Source organism: Bufo gargarizans, chromosome 5, assembly GCF_014858855.1.
Source record: "Bufo gargarizans isolate SCDJY-AF-19 chromosome 5, ASM1485885v1, whole genome shotgun sequence".
Lineage (NCBI taxonomy): Eukaryota > Metazoa > Chordata > Amphibia > Anura > Bufonidae > Bufo > Bufo gargarizans.
Genome location: NC_058084.1, coordinates 88,656,299 through 88,670,960, shown reverse-complemented (window position 1 = coordinate 88,670,960; position 14,662 = coordinate 88,656,299). Strand labels below are relative to the sequence as shown.

At 45.5% G+C, this 14,662-nt stretch overlaps 1 protein-coding gene across 1 annotated transcript in view; it reads left to right on the top strand.

Annotated features, from left to right (window-relative positions):
- The first annotated feature begins 991 nt into the window (after positions 1 to 991).
- The window catches only part of SNX31 (sorting nexin 31), a 58,553-nt gene continuing 44,882 nt past the window's right edge, over positions 992 to 14,662 (top strand). The window contains exons 1-2 of the mRNA XM_044294512.1: positions 992 to 1,109; positions 11,298 to 11,372. Of these exons, the coding sequence (XP_044150447.1) occupies positions 1,050 to 1,109; positions 11,298 to 11,372 (135 nt within the window). The 5' untranslated portion in view covers positions 992 to 1,049. The remainder of the gene's footprint in view (positions 1,110 to 11,297; positions 11,373 to 14,662) is intronic.

The window sequence follows — 14,662 nt, the reverse complement described above, 5'->3', positions numbered from 1 at the left end:
CCGCAAGCGTGAAAGTAGCCTTAGTTTAAATGGGTTATCCAGTGATGGATAATGATAACCTATAGTGTTGAGCGAACTTGTGTTTTAAGTTCGGCGTCTAAAGTTCGGGTTATCGAAGAATCGCGTTATGGATTCCGCTACCACGGACCATAACGGAATTTAGAATCCATAACGCAATTCTTCGATAACCCGAACCCGATCTTTAGACGCCGAACTTAAAACACAAGTTCGCTCAACACTAATAACCTATCCTCAGGATAGATTATCATTATCAGTACGGTTGGGTCTGAGTCCTGGCACCCTCGCCGATCAGCTGTTTCAGGGAGCTGCCGCGCTCTGGTGATCGCAGCTGGCTCCCGTTCCGTACATAGTATAGCGGCTGTTCTTGGTATTGCAGCTCAGCCCCATTTACTAGGTTGTGTGACCGATGTACGGTGACGTCACATGGCTTAGGTAGTGGTCATGGCGCTCATGGGGCGCCGGCTTCTTCTTACAGCTGACTGGCAGAGGTCCCTGGTATCAGACCCCTGCCGATCTGATATTGATGACCTATCCAATATATATTTACGGATAACCCCTTTAAAATCTGTGGGAAATATAAAATGCAGGACACACAAGCGCTTTTTGGCTACTGGCGTTTTTTCCTAATTGGTGACATTTTGGTAAAGCTCTGGTGTGTTTTTCATCTTCTCCATAGGGAAAAAATGGCTAAAAACAAAACGCCATTCCTGGAAAAAAAATTGTGGCGTGGAACAAAACGCAAGTGGTTTCTTTAGTTTTTTTGGGTTAAAAAAAACAACAGAGTCATGTGTATTGCGGCACTAAAAAGGATATAGAAAAAGCATTGAGGGAGGGGGGCCTCTGAGTCGGGTCCTGCCTACCTGTACAGGTGCACATGTGAGCAGCAGCGCCTGCTATGTCAGGTCACAGGTGTTTCCGCCTATACAGACAGAAAACGCCCGCACAGTCAGCTCCAGACCTCACACTACAGCAACAGTGAGCTGAGCTCTGCTGCGTCCACCACACCTGATAGCTGCTCAGCGGTGACCATGCACATCAGCATCCCTGTCACAGAAGAGCTTGTGGACAACCTGGGTGGACGTTATGTGGTTAGTATGACTAGATCGGCTACTTTTGTCTAGATTTTTAAACTAGATATTATGTAAGAGACTTTTATATTAGGGCACAGCCGCATGTTCAGGTTTCTGGATGCAGTTTTGGAAGTCAAAGGCAGGATTACATAAAAAAAGGTGCATTTATCGCGAAGGGCGGGTTCGGATTCGCGTTATGGCATTCCATTATAGGTTCTGTTATAACGGGATTTTAGGATGGAAAGCAAAACCGAAGCCTTTAAGAGTAAGGATGCGTGAAGTTCTGTTTTCAAGCTCCGCATACAAGGTTTGGATTCGGGTTATCTAAGAATTCAGTTATGGATTCCGCTACCACGGACTATAACTTATGGTCCGTGGTAGCGGAATCCATAACGGAATTCTTAGATATCCCGAACCTTGTATGCCGAACTTGAAAACACAAGTTTGCTCAACACTATTTAAGAGGCATTCCGTTTTGCTCTGTCCTAATACATGTCTATGGGGACAAATAACTGTTCCGTTATACATGTGTATGTGGCAGCCTCTGTGTGGGACAAATATTTTGTCCCGTCTTTTCTGCGAGCTGTTTTTCTGCAACGTGTGTAATTTTGGTTTCACACCTTTTTGGTTGTAGCTTCAGTTGCTCCTGTAACAGAGTTAGGGCTCATGCACACGACCGTATGGCTTTTTCAGTGTTTTGCGGTCTGTTTTTTACGGGTCCGTTGTTCTGTTTTTTTGTTTCCATTGTGTTTGTTTCCATTCCGTTTTTCTGTATGCCATATACAGTAATTGCATAGAGAAAATTGGGCTGGGCATAACATTTTTAATAAATGGTTCTGCAAAAACGGAACGGATACGGAAGACATACGGATGCATTTCCGTATGTGTTCAGGTTTTTTTTGTTTTTTTTTGTGGACCCATTGACTTGAATGGAGCCAAGCACCGTGATTTGCGGACAAGAATAGGACATGTTCTATCTTTTCATGGTACGGAAATACTGAAACGGAATGCACACGGAGACACTTCAATATTTTTTGCTGAACTATTGAAATGAATGGTTCAGTATATGTACCGCATACTGAACTCAAAAGACGGGCAGTATACTGAACGCAAAATACTGTTGTGTGCATGAGCCCTTATTTAAAGGGACATTTCAGCCCTAGCTTAGTCCTACAAATAAAGGTTTTCCCTAAATAAATGTTCCCTGCCCCCACCCATTAGTAGTGTTGAGCGAACTTGTGTTTTAAGTTCGGTGTCCAAACTTCCGGTTCGGTTTATCAAAATATCCTGTTATGGATTCCAAATTCCGTTCTGGTCCATGGTAGCGGAATCCATAACAGGATTCTTCGATAACCCCAACTTTGGATCCCGAACTTAAAACACAAGTTCGCTCAACACTACTTATTTTTTATTAATTTTTTTGCTAATGAGTAGTCTTTTACCTAAAACCACCATTATAGAACACTAACATCAGGATCTCCATTACATTCCCCATATTAGAATGCTACCTTCCATATTGCTGTCCATCGCCGATTTTCTCAGAAAAATACTTTTATTCAATATGTTAATTAGGTTCTGAAGGTGCCCTGGGGCGGGGTTCATGCGGCCGGTGCCCAGGCCCCTCGGCGCTTTTCATACGAGACCCCTCCCCTTTCACCCCTCTGGCCCGCTGTAGGTTCTTCTGATTACATCCTCCTCTTAGTGAGAAATCCAGCGCCAGTGCCGTTTAACAGATTTACTGCGCCTGTGCACTTCATTCCCCATTATGGGCATAGGCACAATAGCTTTTAATGCGCATGTGCCGGCCCGTACATCCCGATCTAGCCGGCCTTGTGCCTCTACCCATAATGGGGAATGAAGTGCGCAGGCGCGGCGAATCTGTTGAACGGCACTGGCGCTGGATTTCTCACTAAGAGGAGGATGTAATCAGAAGAACCTAGGGCGGGCCAGAGGGGTGAAAGGGGAGGGGTTTCGTATGAAAAGCGCCGAGGGTCCTGGGCACCGGCCGCATGAACGCCGCCCCAGGGCACCTTCAGAAGCGAATTAACATATTAAATAAAAGGGTTTTTCTGAGAAAAATCGTCGATGGACAGCAATATGGAAGGTAGCATTCTAATATGGGGAATGTAATGGAGATCCTGATGTTGGTGTCCTATAATGGTGGTTTTAGGTAAAAGACTCCCTTTAAGTTTATTAGACAAAAGGCTGTTTGGAAAAGGTCAAATATTACTGTAAAACACATCTGAAAAAGTGCGGCAAAAAAATCTCGATTGTGCCACAAAATCATACACATGTGGACAAAAATATGCCACCACCAGTGTCGTAGCTTTGAGCCACTTTGTATGCCAAAAAACGAAGTGCACCTTAAGAATTTGTTGTAAAATCAGAAAATAGCACGGGCGTCACAAAACGGGCGCAACAATATCAATAAATTGTGCTGACACAAAAAAACAAGGGTATCAAGGAGAGAATACAACAAAAAAGTGGTGCCCCATTGCATCCCGATGTCTTCCGTTTTTCACTCAAGCCCCATTCACTTCTATCCAGAGTTATGTGAAATAACACACAATATAGAACACTGCCATTTATTATTATTTTATCTTTTTCCTGAAATCGGAGATGATACGTGAAAAATGTACACAGACCCAATGAAATGATCAGGATTCAATCTGGATGCTGTGCATTCACTTCATGCATTGTATCCGGACAGAAAACTTGCTTGTGTGAAAGAGGCCTAAGAGTATCTGCACATACTGTGTGTGCGGATTTGCATGATGAAAAACCGCAGCTAAATACATTACCAACAAAGTGAATGGGATTAGATAAAGCTCTGCACTGGCAGTGGATCCGCCAAAGTTATGTAGAGTCCCCCTAGACTTCAATGGGCTTAAGCAAAAAATCTGCACCCACAATCGCAAAAAAAACTAACAAAAACGCAACAAAACTGATAAATGTGTGTGAAAGAAAGGCGTCACTATAGGTTTTGTTGCACCCCTGCTCTGCACCTTTTTGTGGCCAGCCTCTTCCTCGCTGCTTTGTTTGACAGGGCCAGACAATGGCAAAGCAGCCAGGGAGGGGCTGGTCACAAATTACTAGTGTCTGTGCCCCTTTTTTGTCGTATTGTCTCCTTGATACCCCAAAAACACACACACACCCCAACAAGGGTATGGTTTGGGACAGGGATAGGAAAGATTTTTCTAATATACTTTATTCAAGTAAAACCTTTTATTTGTAGGAGAAAACCAGGGCTGAAATGTCCTTGTAAATAACTAAATTACAGATGAAGGAGCACCCCGCCACTATCTCCTATGGGTAACATAATTTCATTATAAGTATTTATTTCCAGGTCTCGTACAATGTGCATATCGATTTCTGTGTAATATGCCTGGTTCACCAGCAGGTGGCAGCATAGATGGCAGATCTACAGGTACAGAGAATGGAGCTTTCCTTTCCATTCTAACCCAACTCTGTGGTGTGGTGGGCGGATCCCACTTTCTGCAGGGAGGGTGGAGTTCTAGTTAGAGGTCAGTGTGGAGTGCCCCTCTGCTAGGGGAAGGGAGCAGGAGCCCGTCCCTGTTGAATGAGCCCTGCCTGAACCAGTTAGAGCAGCGGTCCCCGACCCAGGACCGGGCCCTGGGAGATAGTTTGCCGGAGCGCAGACGCCAGGTGCATGAGCTCCCAACGTGTACATCTTGCCAAAGTCAGTGGAGAAGGAGGGAGGGAATCCTTCCCTCCAATGACGCGGACGCTGCAGAGCCCAATACAATGAGTGGGCTCTGACGCTGCCGGCACCACTGCCACCAATGAATGTGTCTAATATTAAAGTAGGAGGAGGGACGGGGGGAGGGTTTACCGCTGCACCGTCTCAGCTAGTGTGCTCAGCAAACTGCGGCCTCCTCCTAAGTCTACAGTCCCCAGCCATTAGTGCTCTGAAAAGCGCAGGTACCCACACACTGTCCCACAGATGGGGTCACCTACTATTAATCTGATGTACATGGTGCTGTCACATTAGTACCCCCATGTACCTCAGATTGAAAGTAAGTGGCCCCCAAGCACCTCATCAAATAATGGGCAACATTGGGTTAACCATTAATGTGAGCTACACATAATGAGGTTTCTTATTAAATGTGAGGCACATGCAGGTCCAAATTGATAAAACAATGTGCCTCATATTAACAGCATGTACCTGATGCCATTAACCCCATGTTGTCCATTATGTTAAGCGGGGTACTTCACGAGGTTGCTATTAATACGTGGCACATTTGCTTCACATTAATAGTAAGTGACCCCATCAAGTACCTCCTCACATAATGGGCCATTGATACTTTGCAAAAAGTAAAAATTCTAAAATACTTACACGTTAACCCCATGCAACATCTGGTTAACGTGTGAGTATTTTTTGCATGGTATCAAATTGGTGTTGCAATACTTGGAGTCACATTAAAATAATAAATGTAATCGTTATATAGTGTTATACATTTTAATATGCACCTTTGTGTTTTGTCATGCGCGCGAATCAGTCAGCGCCACCCGGTCCCTGGAAAAATGATCTTACATAAAACTGGTCCTTGGTGCAAAAAAGGTTGGGGACCACTGAGTTAGAGCACCTTCATCTCTGCTGGATATGAGGCCACAGCTTGAAGCCTCAGACACCAGGACAAAGCTAGAGACCAGGGCCGGTGCAAGGATTTTTGCCAACACAAGCGAAGCTACATTTTGGCGCCCCCCCCCCCCCCCCATGGCACATCGCCCCCCCCCCCCGTCCGGACCTGGCCCCATCCCATGAGCACCCCCTATTGTGTCACATTCCCCCCCCCCCCTCCCGCCCCGGCCTATTGACAATAGGGGGTAATAATATGATCATGGATGGGGCCAGGGACGTCCAGGCGGGGGAATGATGTGCCATGGGGGGGGGGGGGGGGGGGAGAAATGTGACACAATAGACTATTGTGTCACATTTCTCCCCCCCATTGCACTTAATCCCTCCCCAGCCCGGACAGCCCTGGCGCCATCCATGATCACATCGTTACCCCTTACTGTGTCACATTTTAACCCCCCCCCCCAGCCGACCCTTCCTGGCCCCATTCCCATGTCACATACTCAGAGTACTGTACAACTGTACAGACATTTACATTGTACCCCCTCCCTCCATCATGTCACGGTCACACAAACTAGCGCCAGAGCAGAGGCGCTCAGGCTTTTAGCACGGCATTCAATGATGTGTTTAAAAAAAGTAATTACAAAACAACAATCATTAATATTGGGGGGGGGGGGGCAATATTAATGATTGTTGTTTTGTAATTACTTTTTTAAAACACATAATTGAATGCCGTGCTAAAAGCCTGAGCGCCTCTGCTCTGGCACTAGACTAGCACTTATGGCCTCATTTTATGATTTTGAAATAATTTTAAATGATCATATTAATTATTATATACAATACATTCAATTCGGAACAGTTCAAACTTCAAGTGACCTACCTTAAGTCCTGAGTCCACTCCTGACCTGCCTGACTCCTGCTGCTGCTGGCTGCCAGTGCGTCTGGTGGTCTAATCTGGCTGACGGCTGTGTGTGTCTGTGTGAGTCAGACACAACACAATCAGTCAGCTCGAGCCTCGCCTATTAGTCCCTGCCATACCCGCCGGCGGCGCAGCTTACTACCAGTCAGGCCCCCATGGCAGGCTGAGCACATGTGACCGGTGTGTTGCCGTGACTCTGAGCGGCCGACACACGCAGGCTGGGGGCGGGCGCAAGGCGGCGGCGCTGCGGCACAAATTCAATAAAGTTATAAAAAAAAAAAAAAAAAAAGAAGGGCATTCATTTTTCCGCCCTGCGCAGGGCGCGCCCTAAGGCAGCCGCTTGGTCTGCCTTATGGTAGCGCCGGCCCTGCTAGAGACAGACCAGATTACAAAGCGAAGTGCAGCCTAAGGCCTCATTCACACAACAGTGCCATTTTTTTGCGGTCCGCAAAAAAAGGATGCCGCCCGTGGGCCTTCCGCAATTTGCGGAACGGAACAGGAGGCCTATTATAGAGATGCCTATTCTTGTCCGCAAAACAGATGATTTTTGCGAGGTCAGGGAACGGAGCAACGGATGCGGACAGCACACAGAGTGCTGTCCGCATCTTCTGCGGACTTATTGAAATGAATGGTTCCATATACGGAATCAAAATACGGTCCGTATACGTAATGCAAAAATGTTTGTGTGCGTGAGCCCTAAAGAGGAAGCTGAGTTCCGTAGCCAGCCTGTTAGCACAGCAGAGCCAGAAAGCAACAGACGTAGTAGAGAGGAGTTTGCCTGCCACAGTTAATGCCAAAGCCTGCTGGAAACCAAGACCAAGCCTGTAAAGCGTTTGAAGAAAAGTTTATTCAAGTAAGGGCTTGTTCACACGACCGTGCCGTGTTTTGCGGATCCGCAAAACATGGATGCCGCCCGTGTGCCTTCCGCAATTTGCAGAACAGATGTCCCAAAACAGACAAGAATAGGACATGACTCATAATTTTTGCGGGGCCACGGAACGGAGCAACTGATGCGGACAGCACACGGAGTGCTATCCGCATCTTTTGTGGCCCCATCAAAGTGAATTGGTCCGCACCCGAGCCGCCAAAAATGCGGTTCGGATGCGGAACCAAACCACGGTGAATGGGTCTGCATCCGTGATGCGGTAAGCACACGGCTGCCCGCATATTGCGGACCCTGTGTTTGCTGGCCGCAATACTGGCACGGCCGGGCAACGGCTAAGTGCATGAGTTGGGGAACAGAGAAGTCAGTGGCCGCCATCTAAGCTCTCACTAGAGTAAATTTTTTGATTTTGTAGACATTTTGCATTTTTAGTGTGTTTCTTTTCTGCTGCATTTTATTTATTTTTTTATGCAAAAAAAATGCCAACTCCTGATCTTGGCTGGAAGGCTATGTTTTTTTTTTAACGTTTTTTTTCATTGGTAGTGCATTTTTTTGGGTCAATGGCGTTGCAAGCTCTGGGTGTTTTACCTTATGTTCTGGCTTTTTTGTCCTGTAGAAAAAAACGCAAGTGACAATTTGTGTGGCAATTTTTATGGCATTCTGTGCATTTGTTAATCAATGCAGGAACGCTGCACATAACAGGTATTTTTAGCACCCTATGATAGCAACAATAAGTATTTGAGCAGGGGGTTCAGGTGACTGCTGCCAAACAAAAAAAAAAATAGTGTCTGGGCAGCTGATATCTTCGGAGTGGTAGGACAGGATCCACCTGCACCTCTGTGTTTGCTCATCGCTCTGTTTCTTGCCCTCACATTTTCGGCTAGGGACTGCAATGAGCAAACAATTCCTCCACATTCTTTAGATCAGTTGTTAAAGGGGTTGTCCGGTTTTCCACATTGATGACCTTCCTGAGGCTGGGTCATCAATATCACACTGATCGGGGTCTAACTCCCGACACCCCCACGATCAGCTTTTTAAAGAGACCCCAGCACTTGTACGATCGCTGTGTTCTTCACTCTTTACCTGCTTGCCATTGACGCTGCAGCCGCCGTGCAGTTCCTCCGTCCATTCAAGTGAATAGGACAGAATAGCTCTAATTGCACTGCGCCGTCCTATTCACTTGAATGAGCAGTTGTAGTTAAGTACGAGCACTGTGGTCTCTTCACGCAACTGATTGGTGGGGGTACGACTCCGAGCCCCCGCCAATCTGATATTGATAATCTATCCTGTAACTGGACAACCCCCATTAAAGGAATTTTATATTATGGTATAAATAAGGCTGATTTGTTTCGTTTTTTTTATTCTTGATGCATTGGGACTTGTTTTAGTAGAAATATTGAGACGGGCACATCACTGAAAATGCAGTTAGGGGCTTATTCACACGGTCATTGTGGTTCCGTTCCGTGCATTGGGGAACCTCTGTGCGGCAGCCAGGATGGATCGAGATCCATTCAACTTGAATGAAACCGTGATCCGTGCACACCACAAAAAAATAGAGCAAGTTCTATATATATAATTTTTTTTGCGTGTGGAGGCACGGACAGAAACACCACGTGCTTCCATTCAAGTAAATGTTGCGGAGTGCATGCGGCCTCGCAAAAAATGAGAACTTGTCCTATTCTTGTCAGCAGACACGGACAAGAAAAGGCATTTCTATTAAAGTGCCGGCAATTTGCGGACCGCAGAACACTTGCGGACGTGTAAATGGACCCTTAGCATGCACGGTATTCTCCAACATGGCTGACGCCTATGGATGCCTCTCAGGGAATGGGGTGTGTGTGTTATTGAACAACTCAATTCATTAAAAAAATCACACACCAATTTTCTGTGCAGATTTTCATGCAGAAAATCCACAGAATAAGGGCTCATGCACAGAAACATCTTTTCATTTTCCCGTGTCCATTCAGTTTTTTTTGCGGCCTGTATGCGGAACCATTCATTTCAATGGGTCTGCAAAAAAACGGAAATTACTGTTTGCATTCCGTTTCTGTACGTCCGCATGATCGTTCCGCAAAAAAGATTCTGTTTTGCACACAAGGATAGGCATTGTTACAATGGATCCACAAAAAAAACGGATGCAATATGGATGTCATATGAACATCGTCCGTATTTTTTGCAGATCAGTGTTTTGCGGACCATAAAATACATATGGTCGTGTGCATGAGCCCTAATAGTGCACCAGCTAAGTAGTTGATTTATAAAATCTTATCTTCACTGTGTGGAAATTGACCTGCAGCGTGGCAGATTTTCAGTGCAGATGTTGAGCTCGGGGGCAAATTTGCGACAAAATTCGCAAGTAACAAATGCAGATTTTGTTGCTGAGATGCAAGGAAATCTCACGAAAATCTGCATGTAAAATCCCCGTGTCTATGTACCCAAATGTGGTAGATGTGATTGCAGAAATTTTCTGTGACTGGAAATCGGCTCCGTTCACATGAATGGGGCGTGAAGAAATTTTCTGCAACAAACTCTGCCGTGTGACAGTGCAGCGACCCGAAGGGGAGGAGGAGTAGTATTGGCTATGATATTGGTAGTAGTACTAGCAATTCGTGGTGGTAATCTTCCCTTTGGCGCTCCCTGGGCCATGCACAGTGAATGGAGGGCACACCTTTTCTTCGGTCTGGGCACTTCTTGACTTTCTGGGCTTCTTGCCTGATGGTACTTAGTATGCCGTCCATGATAGCAGGTTGGCAAGGTACCAGACATGGGTCTGGATGCAGGGCTGCCGGATGGATGATGGAGTTAATAATCGGGCCTGTTTAATTAGAATAAATAAAGTCTTTCTTTACGGAGTAGATGAGAGTTGCAGTACAAACAGCAGCAATTGGTACAATCCGGAGGTATCTCACAGAGCTTACTTTCCCCAATGGCTGTGTATGGGTAGCGGCAATGATGATGACGGTAGTAGTCTCGCTCTAAATACACTTTACAACTTACCAAGATAACCAAAGGCTATTCTGTGCCTGCCAACTCTTTCTGCAGTCCCCAGTTGGAGATCTAGAGCCAGATGGCCATTCTGTCTCAAAATGTGGTGGATGACAGAGACCATAAACTCTTTTTACAGCAGTAAAGTCTCATGCCATAAACAGGCGGTACCTTACTGACGTTATCTTGCATGGCCTTGATGGCTCTGGACAATCTTTAATGTCCAGTCTCTTTCTTTCAGGGATACCAGGGGATCTTCTCTGGCAGCTTTAGCCTCAGAGATGAAGGTTCTCTGGACTCCGGCCTAGTTTCCAGGAGCTTGCACGTGTAGGTCTTGTCTGTAGCTCTGCTAAGACTAAATTAACTAATCAGGGGGCAGGAGTACCCAGTCCATCTTCCTAGTAACCTAAACAAATCTGCCAGTGTTAACTATATATTGCCATATATTTCTATTGGGTATACACAGTGCAAAAAGGAATGTTTTAACAATAAATCACAACAGTCAACTCGGCAACGTTAAATTATATATTTATAATTATAAACATTAAACTAAGCCATTTTGCACCAGTTTTGATAACACTCCCCCTTAGTCCCTTGCCATTTGAAGCTCTGCTCGTCCGGTTTGTGTTTACAGGCTGCGATGGTGACGTAGCGGTATACACGCGTGACAATCACTGGGCTGAGCAGTATACAGATCTTGTGACTTTTTGGTATTTTATGAGGAAGGGGTAGCATGTAATTGGGGACTGTAGCAATGCCCAGTGGCTGACAGTCTTCTGTACTAGTAGCAGTGCCCCTAATATTGTAACCCTCTCATTTCAGCTATATTCTGTGTACCTGGAGGGCTTTATCCTTTTCAAAGTGCGATACAAGGATCTCCATTTCTGGGATGAAAAGGTAGGTACTCATTTTCGTGTGACTGGTAACAATAATTATGGCCACTTCTCTGGGGGCTATGTGCTGGGGATACCCTTCTTCTAGGTTCAAACTTCCTTGCAGGAGCTGCTGTTTACCAAGGCCTTGCACATTACAACCATACTGGTTGCAGAGGGGTTGGCCAGCAATGTAAAGTGTGCAGCAGATTTGGGGGTCAAGAAGAATTATACATGTTGTATTTCATCTATATTCATCTGAGTGTGGGTATCTTTCTTTTCTATTTGTCAATTACTGGTAGAGGGTTTGCACTGATCTTTGCGTGTACCAAATACGAATAGATTGTCAATACTAATCCTCTGGGGCCCTGGGTTTTGATAACTCCTACGAGTGGATATTTGGATACTTTGGTGCTATTATGTGGAAATTTACTCTGTATTGCTGCCCTAAGTTGCAAGTATGAGAAGAAATGGGCACGGGGTATATCATACTTTTTTGCCAAAGTCTCGAAAGTCATTATGATTCCTTGGCCATAGATTTAACCAAGGGTATTAGCTCCCGCCAATTTCCAATTGTCCGCTCCTATCACCACCTGCATGTTTGGTAAGGATTGATTGTCCCATAGAGGTATGTCTGAGACAACCTCTGTGAATTTGACCAGTGATTTAGCTTCTTTCCAGACCGTCTGTGCCAGTTTTTCTTCAGTGGCAGCATGGGCCTTTGAAATTTAGGTGACCCTTCTAATACCGACCATAGGGTTTAGGTAGGTTTTAGGAAGTACTCTGAGGTCGGCATGTCTGCTGTTGTGAACCAGGTGTTGATAAGCCGTATCTGGCCGGCTAAGTAGTATGTAAAATAGTCCGGTAAGGCCATTCCTCCCTCTAGTTTTGGGTGTTTCAGTGTATCTAGGCTGAGTTTAGCTCGGGATCTTCCCCATATAAAAACCCTAGTTATGGCATCCAATACTTTGAACATTGATATGGGTATGAGTGTTTCAGCATGCTGGACAGCATACAGCACTTTTGGAAGTATGATCATTTTAACAAAATTAATGCGTCCTGGGTATGGAACGCCAGCTTTTATATTTGTTCCGTATATGTTCAATTAGTGGGCAGATATTAAGTGTTAGCGCCTGGGAGTGCCGTTTAGTGATTATGACTCCTAGATATTTAAATGTGTCCACTACTTTCAGCTGAGCTACATGAGAAGGGCCAGTTCAATCGGTCTTGCCCAGTGGCATATATACCGAGGGGGAAAAAATAAATAAAAATATATATACAGTACAGACCAAAAGTTTGGACACACCTTCTCATTTAAAGAGTTTTCTTTATTTTCATGACTATGAAAATGGTAGATTCACACTGAAGGCTCAAAACTATGAATTAACACATGTGGAATTATATACATAACAAAAAAGTGTGAAACAACTGAAAATATGTCATATTCTAGGTTCTTCAAAGTAGCCACCTTTTGCTTTGATTGCTGCTTTGCACACTCTTGGCATTCTCTTGATGAGCTTCAAGAGGTAGTCACCTGAAATGGTCTTCCAACAGTCTTGAAGGAGTTCCCAGAGATGCTTAGCACTTGTTGGCCCTTTTGCCTTCACTCTGCGGTGCAGCTCACCCCAAACCATCTCGATTGGGTTCAGGTCCGGTGACTGTGGAGGCCAGGTCATCTGGCGCAGCACCCCATCACTCTCCTTCATGGTCAAATAGCCCTTACACAGCCTGGAGGTGTGTTTGGGGTCATTGTCCTGTTGAAAAATAAATGATGGTCCCACTAAACGCAAACCGGATGGAATAGCATGCCGCTGCAAGATGCTGTGGTAGCCATGCTGGTTCAGTATGCCTTCAATTTTGAATAAATCCCCAACAGTGTCACCAGCAAAGCACCCCCACACCATCACACCTCCTCCTCCATGTTTCACGGTGGGAACCAGGCATGTAGAGTCCATCCGTTCACCTTTTCTGCGTCGCACAAAGACACGGTGGTTGGAACCAAAGATCTCAAATTTGGACTCATCAGACCAAAGCACAGATTTCCACTGGTCTAATGTAAATTCCTTGTGTTCTTTAGCCCAAACAAGTCTCTTCTGCTTGTTGCCTGTCCTTAGCAGCGGTTTCCTAGCAGATATTCTACCATGAAGGCCTGATTCACACAGTCTCCTCTAAACAGTTGTCCTAGAGATGTGTCTGCTGCTAGAACTCTGTGTGGCATTGACCTGGTCTCTAATCTGAGCTGCTGTTAACCTGCGATTTCTGAGGCTGGTGACTCGGATGAACTTATCCTTCGCAGCAGAGGTGCCTCTTGGTCTTCCTTTCCTGGGGCGGTCCGCATGTGAGCCAGTTTCTTTGTAGCGCTTGATGGTTTTTGTGACTGCACTTGGGGACAAGTCGGACTGACTGACCTTCATTTCTTAAAGTAATGATGGCCACTCGTTTTTCTTTACTTAGCTGCTTTTTTTCTTGCCATAATACAAATTCTAACAGTCTATTCAGTAGGACTATCAGCTGTGTATCCACCTGACTTCTCCACAACGCAACTGATGGTCCCAACCCCATTTATAAGGCAAGAAATCCCACTTATTAAACCTGACAGGGCACACCTGTGAAGTGAAAACTATCTATCTATATATATATATATATATGTGTAGAATCAGGGCAGCACACCTAGTATCCAACCGATGGGTGCCAGCGGCGAAAACACCTTACCAAGGTGTACGATATAAAACAAGAAAAGCACCGCAGCACATCCGTAGGGGAAAAATTGTGGATCTTTATTCACCCTTATTCACCCATTATTTATTTTTTTTCTCCCCAAATTCGTCTATCAAGGTCACCGCACTAGTGAGTGATGAATCAAGTGAAGACAGATACAGGATCATATCGTCAGCATATAGACCTATACAAATCTCGCTCTCTCCGGTTGTGTTGTTACTGTTTCTCACCCTAATGGCCAAGGTTTCAATTGCCTCTATTTAAGTAAATACCTAGGTATAATTGAGGTGGCGCCTAGTAAATCCTCATGCACACATCCGTGGAACACGGACCGTGTGATACCGGCCTGGATTCCTGCTGAGTGCAGGAGCGCACTGCGTCATTGGTTGCTATGATGCCGTGCGCTTCGTGCCGCCGCTGCACTACAGTAATACACTCGTATTATCTCTACGAGTTTATTACTGTACAGCAGCGGGCGCATGGCGTCATAGCAACCAATGAAGCCGTGCGCTCCTGCACTCAGCAGGAATCCAGGCCGGTATCACACGGTCTGTGTTCCACGGATGTGTGCATGAGGCTTAAAGGGAACCTGTCACC